The sequence below is a fragment of the Astatotilapia calliptera genome, chromosome 7, assembly GCF_964374335.1.
Source record: "Astatotilapia calliptera chromosome 7, fAstCal68.1, whole genome shotgun sequence".
NCBI lineage: Eukaryota > Metazoa > Chordata > Actinopteri > Cichliformes > Cichlidae > Astatotilapia > Astatotilapia calliptera.
In genome coordinates this window covers 56,613,460-56,629,514 of record NC_137428.1, presented here as the reverse complement: position 1 = coordinate 56,629,514, position 16,055 = coordinate 56,613,460, and the positions used below count along the sequence as shown (strand labels likewise).

Below are 16,055 nucleotides of genomic sequence, written 5' to 3'. Positions count from 1 at the left end.
TTGAAAGTGTGTCATTATGAAGACTTCCACTGTTGTACTGTCACTGGTATAAACCAAGTCCATCCCTGGAATTGCATTTTTAAAATAAAGAGCATTTTTAACAGTATAGTGTGAATGTAAGAGTTACATTTTCAGCCACATGATGGGGACAAAGACACCAGTTCTGACAAACATGATTACTAATTGTGAGTTTCAACGTCAAATGCATGGTGTTAAAATGGAAGGTGTGACACAGAACGCATTATTTTTGACAGCTTATCCATAATTAGCACCAAACAATAACATTTGTCTCAAGGTACTTTGTACAAGTTAAAGATCCAACAGTAAGACATAGGAACCTTAACAATCAAACACCCCTTTTGAGCAAGCACTTGGAGATAGTGGGAAGGAAAAACTCCCTTTTAACAGGAATAAACTCTGGGCAAAATCAGGCTTGGGAAAAAGCAGTCATCTGACACAACTGGTTGGGGGTGAGGGGAGGAAGAGAGGACCCAAAATTCATAACTAGTGATTAAATGAAAATGGTGTATAAGGACAGAGTTAAGAAGAAATGCTCAGTGTGTCATGGGAAGCCCCCAGCAACTTTAAGCCTATTGCAAAGTAACTAAGCGTTGAAATTGTTTTTAGCAAAAAGGGAAGTTTTAAGCCTAATCATAAAAGCAGAGAGGGTGTCTGTCACCTGAATCTGAATTGGGAGCTGATTCGACAGAAGAGGAGTTTGAAAACTTAAGGCTCTGCCTCCCATTCTACTCTGGAATATTTTAGGAACCACAAGTAAACCAGCAGTCTGAGAGCAAAATGCTCTGTTGGCATGATATAGTACTATGAGTTCTTTAAGATAAGATGCTGCTTGACCTTGTATGTGAGGAGGATTTTAAATTCAATTCTGGATTTACCGGGCGAGCCAATGAAGAGAAGCCAATATGGCAGAAATATGCACGCTCTCACTGCAGCATTTTGGATGAACTGAAGGCTTTTCATTGAGTTTTTAGGAGAGCCTGATAATAATGAATTATAATAGTCCAGCCTAGAAGTAATAAATACACAAACTAGCTTTTCAGCATCACTCTGGGTGTATGGTTGATTAATAAGCTGATGTGGAAGATTGCTTCCGCTCGTTCTCCTTGGCCTGTTCTTTGAGGATTCTAACAGTATGATTCAAACTAACATAATCATCCTGCTTTAATCAGGTTTCAATTCATTCGTTTAGGAACACATTATAGCTTTACAAGAAGTCTTAACATTGTTTTTTTCCCCTTCTCTTGAATATTTAGAGTTGAGAAGTGACAAAACACGATGGTGAGACAAATGTTTTAATTCAGTCTGCAGAAGTAGGAAAATCATACAAAATGAAACCACGATTTGAGGTTCAGTCATAAGTTTCACACTGACTGTATACAGCACACTCGGCTTGTGTTTTTGAAACCTGAGCAGTTTCAACACAAAAACTACAAAGGGTTGAAAAATTAAAGGAGCTTCCTCTACTGAATGGACTGGACCAAGCTTCTCAAAGTTATTCAGTGTTTTGACTTTAGTGCTTTCACTCATTTTGTATTTTGCTGATGGTGGTTGAGGGAGCATCCAAGAGCGCATCCATAGGTGTCCAGCTGGTTACGTCAACCATAGTATATATTATTTACATCATTCTCATCAGCCACTCAGTGAAACCCTTGTTCCCTGTGTACAGGGGCACTGTCATCTTGAAAGAGACCATTTCCATCTGAACAGAAATGGGTAAAGGTGGCGGCTCAGAGCAACTTTGCATTGATTTGCAGTGTAAATTTGCGTCACTATAAGGGTCAAAGTTTTTCCATTTAATTCATCACCGGTCTTTACTTACAATAAGGCAACCACCATCATCAGGGTCAAGATTAGTTTTCTGCATTAATGCTATATGTGACTGGCACCGCATTACGGTACAGTAAGGTGCTTGAAAGTAATGCTCATTCAAACTACGCCAAGCCACTAATTTCCCTCTGCTGCACTGTTTCAAAAGAAAGGTCAGGATGACTTAAAAAAATACTCCACTGATGCTCGCAGTTTATAAAAGTAAAGGGGCACAGTGAGGCAGTGATTTCTTTCATGTCATCAAAATTTAATTTATTAAAATAAAGTTACCGCATAAATGATAAGAATGTAAAAAAAATAATAATAATAATGAGCTAAACACTGAACATAGCCCATCACTAAAGAAAGCACAACTTTGTGCTTACATAACAGGCAATTTTAGGTGACTTCATTATTTTATATAAAAGAAGAAGTAGAAAAAAAAAAGAATCCAGTTCACCTTCATTCTCGAGGAACCTTTCGTAAGTGAGTTAAGAAAAAAAAATGCTCAGCTGTCGTTGCGCTCACAGAGGTGTCATAGCATTGTGTGTACGTGCCTGGAAACTAGTCTTCAATTTTGAGCCAGCCTTTTTTATAGTCTATGAGAAGCTCGAGGTAGTACTTCCACTCTGGCTCGCTGTCATACCTGACCTCAAATATGGTCTTAAGGGGGTTGGGGTGAGCCTCGTGGATGCGCAGCACCTCCCCTCTGTACCACACCTCTGATTTGTCAACTTCCTCGTACAGGTGGCGGATCCTCTTTCCCACCAACTCGGGGTAGCAGAACCTCATGGCCCTCTGAGCCCTCTGCACAGCTGAACGCAGGACCCATCGCCTCCTGTGTTCGGCGCTGTGACAGGCAGACAAGTAGGGACAGTATTTGATCTTCAAAAGTGATCTATGTTTTCTTTTAGAAGAGCTGCCAAGGGGTCTTAAAGCATGAGAGAAGCTTCCTGTTCTCTCCCACCTGTGCTTTGTTTTGGGTGTCCTCCTGTGAACGTCAGCCTCACCGATCACACTCTCCCCGTCATCAGTCTGTGAGATGGAAGCATCAGCAGATGTCTCCGACTCTGACACTGCTTGGTATCGAGTTTTTTTTCTCTTTAGACCTTCACTAAGTATCTTCCTCAGTTTAACAATGACTCCTGAACAATTCTTAGAGTTTTCCTTAGATTTGACTGATGGTGAGGACTGACCAACGTGCCACCTGCTGGAAGATCCCTCAGTTTCTGCGTCACTCGGGAATGGGGATAGCTCGTCCAGTGTTAAAGGACACATCCATGAAATATATGGATTCTGCTCTGAAACCATATAATCAGTCCCTTTATTATCACTCTCCTGGGGCTCATGGGCACTGCAGTTTTTCTTTGCAGTTGTGTTGACAGTGCTTTCAGCTACAACCTTGTCCATATCCCCTCTCTCTTCCTCATCTGACAACCTGTTTTCTAGAAACGTACGCCTCGAACGGCTCTTTACTCTTCTTTTAGTTTTATTCCTGTTCAAATGCAATTGTGTTTCCTCATCCTCTGAACATCTCTGTGGTTGCAACTCTGAGTGCGAGGCTGCGGAGGCAGTGGTGTCAGAAAATACAGGAACCCTCCCGCTGTTAGACGCTTCAGAGCTTCCATCTTGTTCCCTGTGATCGGAGTCCATATCTAATCCTGCAACACAGGGAAAATGGCAAAAAGAGAGCTCAAAACAAATGCTGAAATATCGCAGATAAATATAGGATTCTGCTTCCTCACAAAGTGGGAAGATTAGAGGCAAAGGAATTTATGCAGTGATCAGGGAAACAGTTACAAGTGAGAAGCAAGTCAGAAACAGACTTTCAGGATTTCTGACAAGGAAATATAAAATACTTGGTTTCCTAAAGAGCTTATTTCACACCTAAACCTAAGGATTTCGGCTTTTGCACATCATGATCCTCCACCACGAAACACCCTTACAGCAAAGATGGCTATGAGAAGAGAAGGCTATGGGAATAAACACAAAGGCTGGGAAAAAGTCAGCTGCTGCGAGGGGTGCTATCAGTCACGGATAAAACAGCAGTGAGGCAAGAAGAGGGCAACAGAAATGTTCAGACACTAGAGTCAAGTGCTCCAAAACCATGTGAACCTATGTCAGCAGTGAACAGCAGTTCAATTAGGCCAAGTTCAGTAGGTTCAGGAAGCAAATACAATCGAAGCTGTTGACAGACAAAATAAAAGGCAACAATAATTTTTTTTTTTTAAAAAGGACGACTCTATTGATATGCTATAATCTTTGTATTTTTAACTAACTACATAAAAACTCAAAATATTTAATTCAAATAAAGTTGATTAACTTAGTTAATGTATGTAACATTTTTTTCCCACCTATAATGAGAGAGCACTGTTATTATTTAGTATGTGCAACATTTCATGAATACTTGAATGTGATGACGATGAAGTCTGAAAGTATACACTAATCAGCCACAGCATTAAAACGACTGGGAAAGGGATTTAAGTTTGTATTAGTATTTGGATTTTTTTTTAACCCAGATATGTTAACCCAGTCTCAACACCTACCCTGCAATCTAGATAACCCACGTCCTGGTCCCAGAAACTGTAAGACACCCGGAGATGGAATGGGTCAGAACTGTTCAGGGAGCACCTGTTCGATATTTGGAACTTGGTTTTAAGGGTGTGTCTGATCAGTTTATATTTGTGACAAGATTGAAGCATTCTTATCAGAAATGCAGAGGGTGGCGAACACAGCCAGGCAGGTGAGGAAGGAAGAAGTTGTTTTTTTTCATGAGATTTGACTGGTGTTATACTATTGTCCTGTTCTTTGGACATTACACACTCATATTCTCAGAAACTGCCTAATGCAACTTGTATGCAGTGTAGATGTGGGTTAGTTAGAGATGGTACAACAAAGGATGAAGTCACCATCTTCTGAAAAGATCTCTGACCTAAAAAAAAAAAAAAAAAAAGTGCCACACTTAATCCCTCTTGTGTGTAGCGGCCTCTCACTTCCTTCCCCTCATAATGTCATCCACCAGCCTGCCTTACGCCGTTTCAGCTACAGTGCTGTAAGTAGGCAACAAATTCATATGTCCCCAAGCAGCCCAGCTTAGCGCCTTTCCCCCTCAACCCACCCACAGTGTAATCATGCAGCTTCTTGTGATTTGTTACTGAAGGTTAGAAGAAAAAATTCCCGCTTTCTAAACCAGGAAAAAAGCAAAAGAGTAGTGAGATTGAGGGACAACAGGAAAAAAAATACCTGGACTCTCTTTTGGACGTCAGATGAGGTTGATTCTGTAAAAAATAAATGGATTTTATATTGAATAGTTCTTCTGTTTTGATTGGTTACTTACAAAAAGGGCCAATTAATGCAGAAAATATTCTTTGAAGGAAATATGATGCTTTATAATGATATCTAAAAGTTCAGTTCACATCGTGTACTGAAAGGGATCTCCTAGAATGCTATCAAAGTTATACTAAGGAAACAGGGATTTTCATAAAACCAAGCAAAATGAATCATCATAATTAATAATAAGAAATTACAAATCTTTTTACAAGTAGGAACATAGTTTGCGCTAATTACTGAGATGATATATTATATCTTATATGAATACTTTAGATTTTTTTGTTTCTTAGCTAATTCACATAAATAATAGCTTATATGTAGTATTAAATTACTTGTAAAATATTTTTAAAGCCATTGGCCTTATAGACATTTCTTCACACAGTTGTGTCCGGTGCTGCGGGGAAATTAGCACATGGAGGACTCACTGCAAAACCTGTGGGGGGGGGGAGGGGGGTGGGGTGTTAATGGTTTAAAGGGCTACAGTGTTGTAACTGTAGCAACCATGGTGGTTTGTCTCGGTATGTCTGTGTTGAATGTACACTCACCCAGCTGTTTGCAGACGCAGACATAATACAGAAGGTTGACCGCGTCGGCATAGACGTCGGGCAGGTGTTTGAGGGACATCAGTCTCCTGAGTCTGGAGGAGCAGGCTCGTTTATGAAGCTGGATGAGGATCTTCTCTTCAGAGAGCGTGGTGGGTCGCAGCTCGACTTTGTGCTCCTGCAGGACCTGGTCAATGAAGCTGCCGTGGACCATAGGAAACAGCTGCTCCTTGACCACCAGCATGGGGAGAAACACTGCTCCCGTCCGCATGACGTGCGGAAAAGGACAGCGTTCCTGGATCGAGTACTCTCTTAACCTGTCGAGGACCGTGTCAAGTGCCGATTTCATCTCCTCGTTGAGCCAAGCCTCTCTGGCTTTTACCCCCAGCAGGCAGGAAACTTTCTGGACTTTGGTCACGTGAGACACCGATTCGGTTATTTTCAGTTGGGACAACCACTTTTTAAGGTCCTGCTCTGAAGAAGTCGACACAGATTTGGACACAAGCTTACAGAATGACTGGTGCAGCTCAAGGAAATGCTTGCGGACGGGCGTTTGGATATCTTGGTTTGGTATGAACTCAGCTGCTGGCTGTGCAGTCGGCTTCTGTGGTGGTGGAACAGGGAAATAATTCTTGCCGTTAGGGATAATAATCTTATAGGTGGAAAGTTTAAGACACTGAGGGGGAATGTTTTTGAAATTTAGTTTGCTCCCAGGCAGTGGAGTCGTGGGTTTGGGGGGAAGGATGAGCTCCTCTTTGTGTTGTGTTGCTTTTGTGTCACCTTCAGAAGTCGTGTTTGTCTGTGCAGTCATCTCAGCAGGTTTGGACTCATCTGAAGTCTTATTTTCAGCTGCTCTAGATGGCTTAGTTTCATGTTCTTCAGGTTCAATTGTCTTTTTTAAGAAAATAGGTCCATCATCAGGTGAAGCAGTCTCTGTGGGCTCTTTTTTGACTTCCATTTTGCTGCTGTGGTTGGGACAAATGCTGTCATCTGTAGAGCTGCTGATATCTGATTTATCTAGGTTTTCTACTTTAATATTTTTGGGTTCAACAGCTTCTGCAGCACTTTTCTCTTTTGAAGTATTAGTGCGAGTTTCTTTAAAAACTAGACACACAACAGGCTCCTGTTTAGCTTGATCTTGTTTTTTTTCTTTGTCTGGCTTGGATTTAACTTCATGCTGCTCAGAGGACTGACAGGCTTTCCCTGATGCTCCAGCTCCAGAGATCCCTCCCGAGGTCTGCAGATATCCTTGGTAAGGTGCCAAACTGAAAACAGTGTCAATAACTGGCATAGGGGGAGAGTCATTCTTATTTCCTTCTCGGATAATCTCCGTTTTCAACTTTTGTCTCTTCCTGGTCCATTCCACTTCATATAAATCCTTATCCTCCTCTTTTATTTTGACAGGTGAAGATGAATGGGAAATGCTCCTCTTTAGACACTGTTTATTAACAGCGGTTTCTGGACTGGACACAGAGCTTTTATGTTTGCTTCTTGTTTCGACAGCAGGAGAATCGATACTTTTGTGGACATTTGCACTCTTAGGCACGTCTGTGTGGATCCGATTTGAACTCCGATTCGGTGACTGAGGTCGCCACACGGCTGGGGAAACTGGAACGTTTTTTGGCTGAGTCGGGCAAGGGACTTGAGATTCACAGGAGGAATAGTCCACTGCTCTGTCCACATTCAAGCCAAGTGGTGGAAGGATGGGTGAGTCCATATGCAGGCGGTTGAGAGGGGGGAAGAATCCTCTCATTTCTATAACTGATGGTGAGACACCTGGCTTGCTCACACGTCTGGCAGGGCTGGTTTGAGTCACAGGTAGGAACGGTGAGGAAATGGGTAGGTGGTCAACATGAAGGCCGGGGTGCTTGGGTTTGTCCTTTTGTAAACTGCTGGCGGACACCATGGGGTGATCCATATGTTGGCTGGATGGCGAAACATTTTTGTGGCTAGGATGAAAAGTAGGTGATGCATGTTGCCTTTTTAGGGGGGCTCTGATTTGGCTTGGATTTAAATGAAGTCTTGGAACAGCATAGCATGGATAGTTCAAACCCCGCATAAAAGAATGATTTGGCAACATTTCAGTGCTAGACAAAGGCAAAGGAATTTCAGCATGAAGCGACTGAGGCACTATGTAATGCTCCCGAGGGTTTGAGCTTGTGTGTTTATGAATAACAGCAACATCTTCTCTCTGCTTACTGCCACTATCTTTACACTGGGTTCTGTTTTCTACCTCCACATTTGCCTGGGGGTAGTAAAACACTTGGTGCTGCGCTAGTTGGCCATATTTGGACATGGGAGAACGTTCCTGATAAACCTCTGAGGTCATATGCTCATATGTAGGGTGGGAGGGGTAAAGGCTGGGGTAGCCTCTGGGGGAAGTCTGTAAAGGCTGGCTATGCTCACTTAAAGAACCAAACAGTGGACGAGTTGAGGTGCAGGGGTAACTGCTGTAGTGCGGTTCAATCACAGCAGGCAAAGTTCTTCCTCTAACAGGGCTGTATGAGTCCACAGTCAGCCTCTTCAGTGTATCTGTGCTGTGTTCAAACTGTAAGACTCTCTGTTGAAGCCCCATTTCTTGTCCTTTCCTTTCAACAGATGGTTTTTCAGCGTAGTGAGCATCAGTTTGCATCCAGTCACGCTCATATACAGTGTTTGGTATCCTTGGAGAGCTATGTTCCACACTGTAGCGTTGTCCTAACATGCAACCCAGTTCATTACAGCAGGGATTATGTCCGTAAACCGGCCTGGGAATCGCTAAGTAAACAGAGTTTTCAGATGGGGGTGATGAAGTCTCACCTCCAGTTTTTTGTTTTCTAATAGGCAACGACGCTGCAACTGTAGGACTGCTAATCTCAGGACTTTTCTTGTACCTCATAAAGCCCTGTTTTACCGGGGTGTGACGCGTAGCAGAAGACTGAGTTTCCTCTGAAGAATTGCTGTCGTGTCTGTAAATCAGATGGTTTCCGTCCATGCCAGAGAGGTGACTCATAGTACTCCGGTCGTTCAGCAGAGATGTCTTTGAGTTCCTCCAAGGAGAAGTGAATCCCGCTCCCTCTTTTCCTCTCGGGTCATAAGCAAAGAAGGCCCCATGGCACGGCAGCGCCTGCTTGCCCAGGAAACCAGACATATTTTGCGGTTTTGACAGTCCTGCAGATGCTATCGTCCGGTCAAATAATGGCATCTTGGCTCGTAACACTGCATCAGTGAGGGTTTGCATTGACTGGTTGCTCATCATGTAGTAGCCTTGTTATGATGATTCATCAATAATGCTCCGGACCTGCCAAAAAAACAAAAACAATTAGATTGTGGCATTTCTCACTGAAAAACTATCAAAAGTTTGTTTAACACTGGAATCAATCCGACTATGTTGACATCAGATATAGCAGTGAAGTGTGTTACGGAAAAATAAATGCTTAGTAGCAGAATCATGAGATAAGAACTGAAGTGACTTTAAAAAAAAAAATTTGAGGTTTATCTCACATATCACACTCACGCACATAAATGGTGGAATAAGAGTCCTGCATGTGAAAAATAAGTTACTATCTGAGGAATGTGTGGGGATCACGTGGAAGAGAAAATCCCCACCCAGGCCAGACGGCCTCAGACCATCACCACACAGGTCACTGGTGTAAATAAACACAAAGAGTCTTCAGGGTTTTTTGTAAAAAGGCTTCAGTAATTCATATGCGAGCACAACATGTAGATACTTAATAATCTTTGGTGTACATTCATCGCTATTTCATCACGTCTTCCTACTGCAGCCCTAAACATAGTTTCCATGCCACTCCTTCACATTACACATAATTGCATAACCACATAAAATCACAGTTTTAAGACAAATAATAACTGGACCAAATTATTTGTAAGTCATTCCTTTTGACCTTGTAAAGTAAAAAAAGCGCACACGGCTAATAAATGGTTCCTACAATGAGTTACAATTTAATTCTTGTACAAGGAGAAATCTCAGGTTTGAGAAAGGTTTTCCACAAACTGCCAAAGAGATAGTTGACACATGATGCGCCAAACCGACTGGCTCTCCCTGTACCACCTCCACTCCAACTGTTACTTGTGGTAACATAATATCCAGGTGTGACCGAGAGCAGTCTCAACTTCAAGGCCATCTGTAAAAATGAGAACTACACTGTAGCACAACTGTTGTCATTTCTGTGAGTCACATATAATGTGTTATGGTTTTACCATGGCTTACTTCAAATGTCAATGTGTCACTGTGATTGTATCAAAAAGGCTAGGCTCGCTTTTGTCGAAGTAGGACTTATCGCCTGATCTGGCATGCACTTCTCATCTCGTGTTTACATTCTCAGACAAAACAAGTGGAGTTGTTGCTGTTCTGCATTTTATTACCACAGCCCTCTGGTCATACCGTAGGTACTTCTTTGTTATACTTCTTCAGTGCTGTTTTGCATCTGACTCCCATTTATGGGAATTTGCTGATTAGCTTTTAATGACTAAAAACTCTTTTTGGTAACGCCTGACACTGAAACTAGTCAGCTAACAGTTCCTCCTATCAGCGTTTTTAAATGAAAGTTAAGAGTAACATCCAAACAAGACTTTGGGGCTCAGCAGGTAAATGAACAGTGAAAAATGATCTGCAAAGACAGATGTGTAATCCACAAAGTGATAAACACTAGCCACAGTGACCATAGTGCAGTATCAGAATCCCCCCCCCCACACACACACACACACATACCTTTTTTTTTCCTAAGAAAAAAGTATTTTTGCACATTCTTGATATTTTCACTTCACTCTCTTTTAGTAAGTGTAAAGCTGAGCGTAAGAAGTACAGCACATTTTCACCAAGGAAGGTTCTGCAAGTGTAAAAATTGGAAAGCAGAACAGAAAGCCCGCCTCCAGTTTGGAAGTAAATGATTGAGAGTTTGTTTTTTGTTTTGTTTCTTTGGGTGGGGGGGTTTGTTTAAATGTGGAATACAAAACCTTCACTTGAGTAAAATGCTAGATGCATCCCATCCCATTTTTAAGATACAGACATAACAGATAACAGATACATAGCAACGTGTGGATCGCAACGCAGTCTGGCTTCTTGGAGCAGATGAAAAGAAGATAACGTCGTCACGTGATCTGCCATGCAAGCATTTGCAGGCACCGATGAGGTCATAGAGGAGATAAATTATAAATTATACCAAGGTTTATTTGCACTCGCTTGCCGACTACGCGTGGAAATTTGGCTCAACAGTTAAAGTGTAGAGGTTTAGCAAATACAACATCTGCCAGCACAATCTGTAAATGCAAAAAAAATGATAAGACGTTCTGAGAATAACTGAAACTCTTGGTGAGGTTTAGAGAAGTAAACGACTTTTTTTTTTCTTTAATCCCACACAGTGACCCTCTCCAGTCTAATGACAGCACAGCACTGAGATCTTATCTTCTCATCCTGTTGACACCTTTCACACAAGTGGTGTGACGGCTTATCTGTATATGGCGAGGAGAAACGCGGTTTATGTGCATGGAGGAAACTGCGCAGAGCTGTTTTCAACGGACTAAAAACCGCACTCTAAAATTTGTGTCTGCCTGTGTGCATGCGCCTTTGTGTGTCCTCCCACTCCCATGATCTGTAGGGCAAGGGTGATGGAGAGCGTAACTTTCGAAAACAAAACGCCCGTGGCTTAAAACCACGCGAGAGAAGAGTGAAAAGGTAAAAGCTTACTTCAGTCCAGTCTAGCAATCATTAATCATTTATCTGATCACCAATTAGTCTCTCGGGTTAGGATATGTTGAAAGATCTCCGCAAGTTGGTGTGACATAAAAAAAAATCAATTTCCTCCAATATGTCTTAGACTTAACCAATGAAAGCGGCTCACGTCCAAACATTAAAAAACGGAACTTGAACGAGGAGAAAAAAAAAGTTTCTTCTCAGCTTCTCTTGACATCCTCGTGAGCTGTAGCTTACGATGCACATATATTTGCTTCTCAGCCAAAATGTGAAAGTACGAGACCTGCCGAGAAGAGCAGCCTGCCAAATTTAATAGGACGCAAATAATATGAAAATAAGACGGGCGTAAGAGCTTGACTTTCGCTCACAGAGCGAGTCATTTCCATACAGCCGCGAAAGCCTCGTAAACCACGGCAAAACTAAAACCAAACTAAGTTCCAAACACACACACACGCACGCACGCACGCACGCACACACACACAAAATCAGAGGATGCATAAATCGATCTCGACTGTATGAAATAGTTCCACCTTCTTTGACGCACTCTGACAGCTTTACTAAAAGGTTCACCGGTCCCGCTTTTCTGACTTTACGCACTTCTGCATCACAATCAGTCGTCAGTTACTTTAAACTGCGAACAACTCTCCTTACCTCACCCGTGTAATCAATGATTTCCACAAAGACTCCATGAAACTTCTAAGAAAAGAGTGGGCAAATCTCTCCGCCGCCCGTGGAGTGGATCAGTCCAGATGCGTCAATCCCACCAAATGAAGCGACAGCACAGCCTACTAAAAAAACTGCTGCGCTGCTGGCCCGAAGTCCACGAGGCTTTTAGAGAAGTTAACAAACTGAAGAAAAGACAAAAGGAAGGAGGATGGTCTTTGATCAATAGGCGGAGTCACACCCTCCCTCTATCCACGGCTTGTTTTCTTCACATGTCATGTTTTCTCGCTTTCAGTGACTTTTTGTCCGGCTGCCAACTGTCTGCTGCTACCGCCGAAATTAATTTAAGAGTCGGGGTTTTTTGCCCCTTTTCACTCCCTGTCAGATAACACACGTTTGTCAGGTTGACTCTTTCTCACCTTCGCGCCTTTGCCCGGTTCCCATGCCTGAGTGTCAGAATCGGACAAGCCAGTCTCGGAGCAATAAAGGAAATCACGTGTTTATAATTCCCCGTTCTTTATCTTTGTGTTGACTTGTATGCAAGTCATTATCCCACAGCACCTCTACGGTTACGTGAACTAGTCACTGCATACTCAACCGTGTAGTGGCACAGAAGACGCCTAAGGTTGGGAACATACACATTTAAATATATCTGCAACAATAAAACTGGTTTAAAGACATCCCACTGATGTCAAAATAAACTGTTCTCCGATTAGACTTATTATGGCAGGATGCATGTATTCTCAGAAATTAAAATAAATATATGACTTGACACAAAGAGAATCCAATATATGTAAATAGCTGCACCTAAAAGAAGCGTTTATGGCAGAGGATTGCATGTGTCGATCTCATCCTAATAAAGTTAATGGTTTACTATAATTGACCAAAGTTAAATTCAGGTCAGCCATTACCCCGGGCAGACTTTTTTTTTTAAATTTCTTGTCATTACTCATGACTGGCATTTCACCTTTCAATCTAATCAAATGTTTTATAATATAATAAATTTCTATTATATATTGCACACCTAAATTCTTACACTCTCCACTGACTTGACATCTGGATGAGTACATGTCTTGTTGCACTTGCATCATGTCCCCCCTCACCTGTGAGCCAAAGTCTAATTTATGTGTCCCATGGGGGTGCCACAGTTTAGTCTAGACAAGTTGGTTGCTTCCACAAGTCCAAGGGGGGTTTCACAGGTACAAAGATGCTCATCAAGGAGCATCTTTATACCTGATGTGAGGAATGATTCACCCCCATGGATAATTCCTCAGATCTTCCCATTTCCTGTTACTATGGCATTACAGCTCTGGGGTAACCAACACAAGCCATCAAGGTAACTCACACATCATCCAACATACAAGGCAACAAAAAAGGGAATATTAAACATATACAGTACATAGCTTTGAGACATGTGATAGACATGTAAAGCTAGACATGACAAGCATGTTTATAAGTAGGTCAGAAATAACTTAGACACTTTTAGAACAACTGCTGGGAGCCAAGTCTGTAAATGATTGCACAGGATGAAAAGATACTGATTGATTTGATCATGTTTTTATTTAAAGAGGCCCAAACGGCTGCCCCTTTATAACGGATAGCTCCGCACAAATTAACTCGCAATGGAATCTGCAGTTTTGCATTTGTAGTGGGCATTTCCCTGTGTGAGACCTCCCTGTTTTAAATATGCATACATATACAGATATGAATGTTTTAAGATAGAGAATTTCAGTGAAGGCTTTACCAACATGGGTCACATTTTCATTACAAAAGGGTTGTATCCCAGATGAAAGAAGGCATACAAAGAAAGCAATAAATGCACCAGCCGTGCGTGGTTGACTCAAATCCAGAAGCGTGTGGGAAATGCTGACTAATTCTTAACTAGTCCAAGTCAGATTATATACACAGATTACAGCCTTTCCAGGTTTGTGGTCTGTAAGAGAGCTTTTAGAGTAAATTCTAAAGCCACCACACACTGTGATTGACATAAGATGTACATCTATAAATTTATCTGTGTGTAAAGTGTAGGAAAGTGTGCATAAATAATACAAAATATTATTTATGCACATAAAACACACTCCTGAGTGAATGTGCATGGTGTTTACCACTTTTAAGCATCTCAGAGTGGGTAAAGCAAGCTGTGGTGACACAGGGAGCAGAGCAGGTGATCTCTCAGGATGCAGTTTCTGATGAAACATGCTTAAACATTCCCAGAGGTCACAAACACACACTGAGCCTAGAGACTGCTTGGGTTGCATCAGACACTCGTGTCAGATGTGTTAGTGAAAGTGCATACATATTGACACACAGCCTCACCCTATACTGTGTTGACAGGAAATTTGTTGCAGGAGTCATATGATGTTCAAATGATATTTTTTCTCCTAATGAGACAGTTAACCTGTATAATTCTGATACATCACAGCAAAGACAACACTCAGCTTTCAGTAGACAACTACAAAAATGAATCCACATTTTAATAGCTATAGTAACAGGATTAAAGTAACTGAAGTTATGATTGTGTCTACAGTTAATATAACTGTGGTAAAGTTAAATGTTTAAGGTTATGCTTAAACATGTCCCACATATACACTCCCAGCAAGAAATAAATATGGCTTAGGTACATTGGACCTTTTAAACTCAATGAACTGCAAATGTATTTTTACAGCCCCAGGACATTTTAAAATCTCACTATCTGATGTTTTGAAATCGCTCCCGTTTCTGATCCTTCTGGTTTTAAGATTTGCGGACTTGTTATTCTTGCATGCTAGTTTGTCTACTTTTGTCTCGTGTTTGTAGATGTCTATCTGAATAAATATGGCTGCTATTACTGATTCATTTTAAAAGGTTTGAGCTTGCTTTGAACTAAAATTGTACTAATACCAGTTAGTTGACTAATCTTTTAAGTAACTGATACAGCTAGGGTTTAACTGTTCATCACTGCTGAAATATGACAACACACTGTCATGTGATGAGCCGGTATGTTGCAGAGTCACTTTCTTGCTGACGGTATCGTGTGTACTTACAGAAACTCCTCGGTTTCAGACGGTGAATTCTTGCAAATAACACAATAGGTTCAATTGATTGTGATATTTGGGAGCTATCTTTAGTTAAGCATGTGTTAAACTGGCAGCTGGGAAAAAAATTGTTTTTGCAAGTGCAACTTTGGCCATTTCATATCACCTATCTGAAGTTTTCATGATATGCACCCAGTTCTTAGAACATACTGTTCATTCCCATTAAGCACACCTGCAAGCTGCATGCTCCCCCACAGTGATATCAAGGCCAGGATGACACTCCCCTTGTCAGAATGGCTGATGTAATATTTCTCTAGCCTCATTAACAGAATCAGCCAGCAGCCAATAGCAGCAGGACAGGTTATGGCTCAGGGAAGGATGCTTTTCATTTGGGGAGCCATTCACATCGCTCCATGTGCTGCAACCTCGACAGCTCAACAGTAACAATCCCCTCAGTTATTTGCAAGCCAAATTTCTCTCCAGTCCAACTGGATTTGGAGGAAGCAGGAAAAAAGTACGATAAAATATTACCCTCTACACAGCCTAGAAAAGTTAAAATAAACAGAACAAAAATGCACACACACAAAACATGCAGCATGCAGCTGCAAATTAGAAGAGAGGGTTTCTCTTCAGTAGAGACGGGAGGTATTAATGCTAAAGAGACAAGTTCAGTTTGATGACAAGGAAATAAAGAGACTTCCTAGTGCTGTGTGACCAGGAAAATTTGAGCAGTTCAAAATAACACCATAGATCCCTATCATAGGGGGGGGGGGGGGGGGGAAGAAAACATAAAATGATAAACATAATGTACAGCATGACGTGGCTGACTTAGATTGCAATACAAAGTATCCTGATCTCTTAAATGGGGGGTAGGCCTACTTGTCCCAACATAACACTACTCCAGACAACTGCCACCTGCCAGGTGCACTTTCAGTTTATTACAAGTAAGACAGTTGTGTACCGTCTGTTTTCTCTGGACACAATCCA

General features: G+C 41.7%; 1 protein-coding gene across 3 annotated transcripts; it reads right to left on the bottom strand.

Moving 5' to 3' along the window:
- Positions 1-1,299: 1,299 nt before the first annotated feature.
- c7h15orf39 (chromosome 7 C15orf39 homolog) lies at positions 1,300-12,241 on the bottom strand. 3 transcript variants are annotated; one of them, XM_026175851.2, is made up of 4 exons: positions 12,043-12,241; positions 5,703-8,979; positions 5,071-5,105; positions 3,350-3,488 (listed from the first exon to the last, which is right to left on the bottom strand). In XM_026175851.2, exons 2-4 carry the CDS (start codon positions 8,935-8,937, stop codon positions 3,483-3,485), a joined length of 3,276 nt encoding a protein of 1,091 aa, XP_026031636.1. In that variant the 5' UTR covers positions 8,938-8,979; positions 12,043-12,241; the 3' UTR covers positions 3,350-3,482. The 3 variants fall into 3 exon arrangements, with proteins under 3 accessions (XP_026031632.1, XP_026031635.1, XP_026031636.1); XM_026175847.2 differs by lacking the exon at positions 5,071-5,105 and having other exon boundaries at positions 1,300-3,488; XM_026175850.2 differs by lacking the exon at positions 5,071-5,105 and having other exon boundaries at positions 1,300-3,488; positions 12,048-12,188.
- Between the last annotated feature and the right edge of the window lie 3,814 nt (positions 12,242-16,055).

Coding starts and splice junctions, on each gene's coding strand:
- c7h15orf39 (XM_026175847.2), bottom strand. CDS start 8,937: ATGATGAGCAACCAGTCAATGCAAACCCTCACTGATGCAGTGTTACGA. Junction 3,489..5,702: donor CTGCGTCTGCAAACAGCTGG/GTGAGTGTACAT, acceptor CCTGTGTTGCAG/GATTAGATATGGACTCCGAT.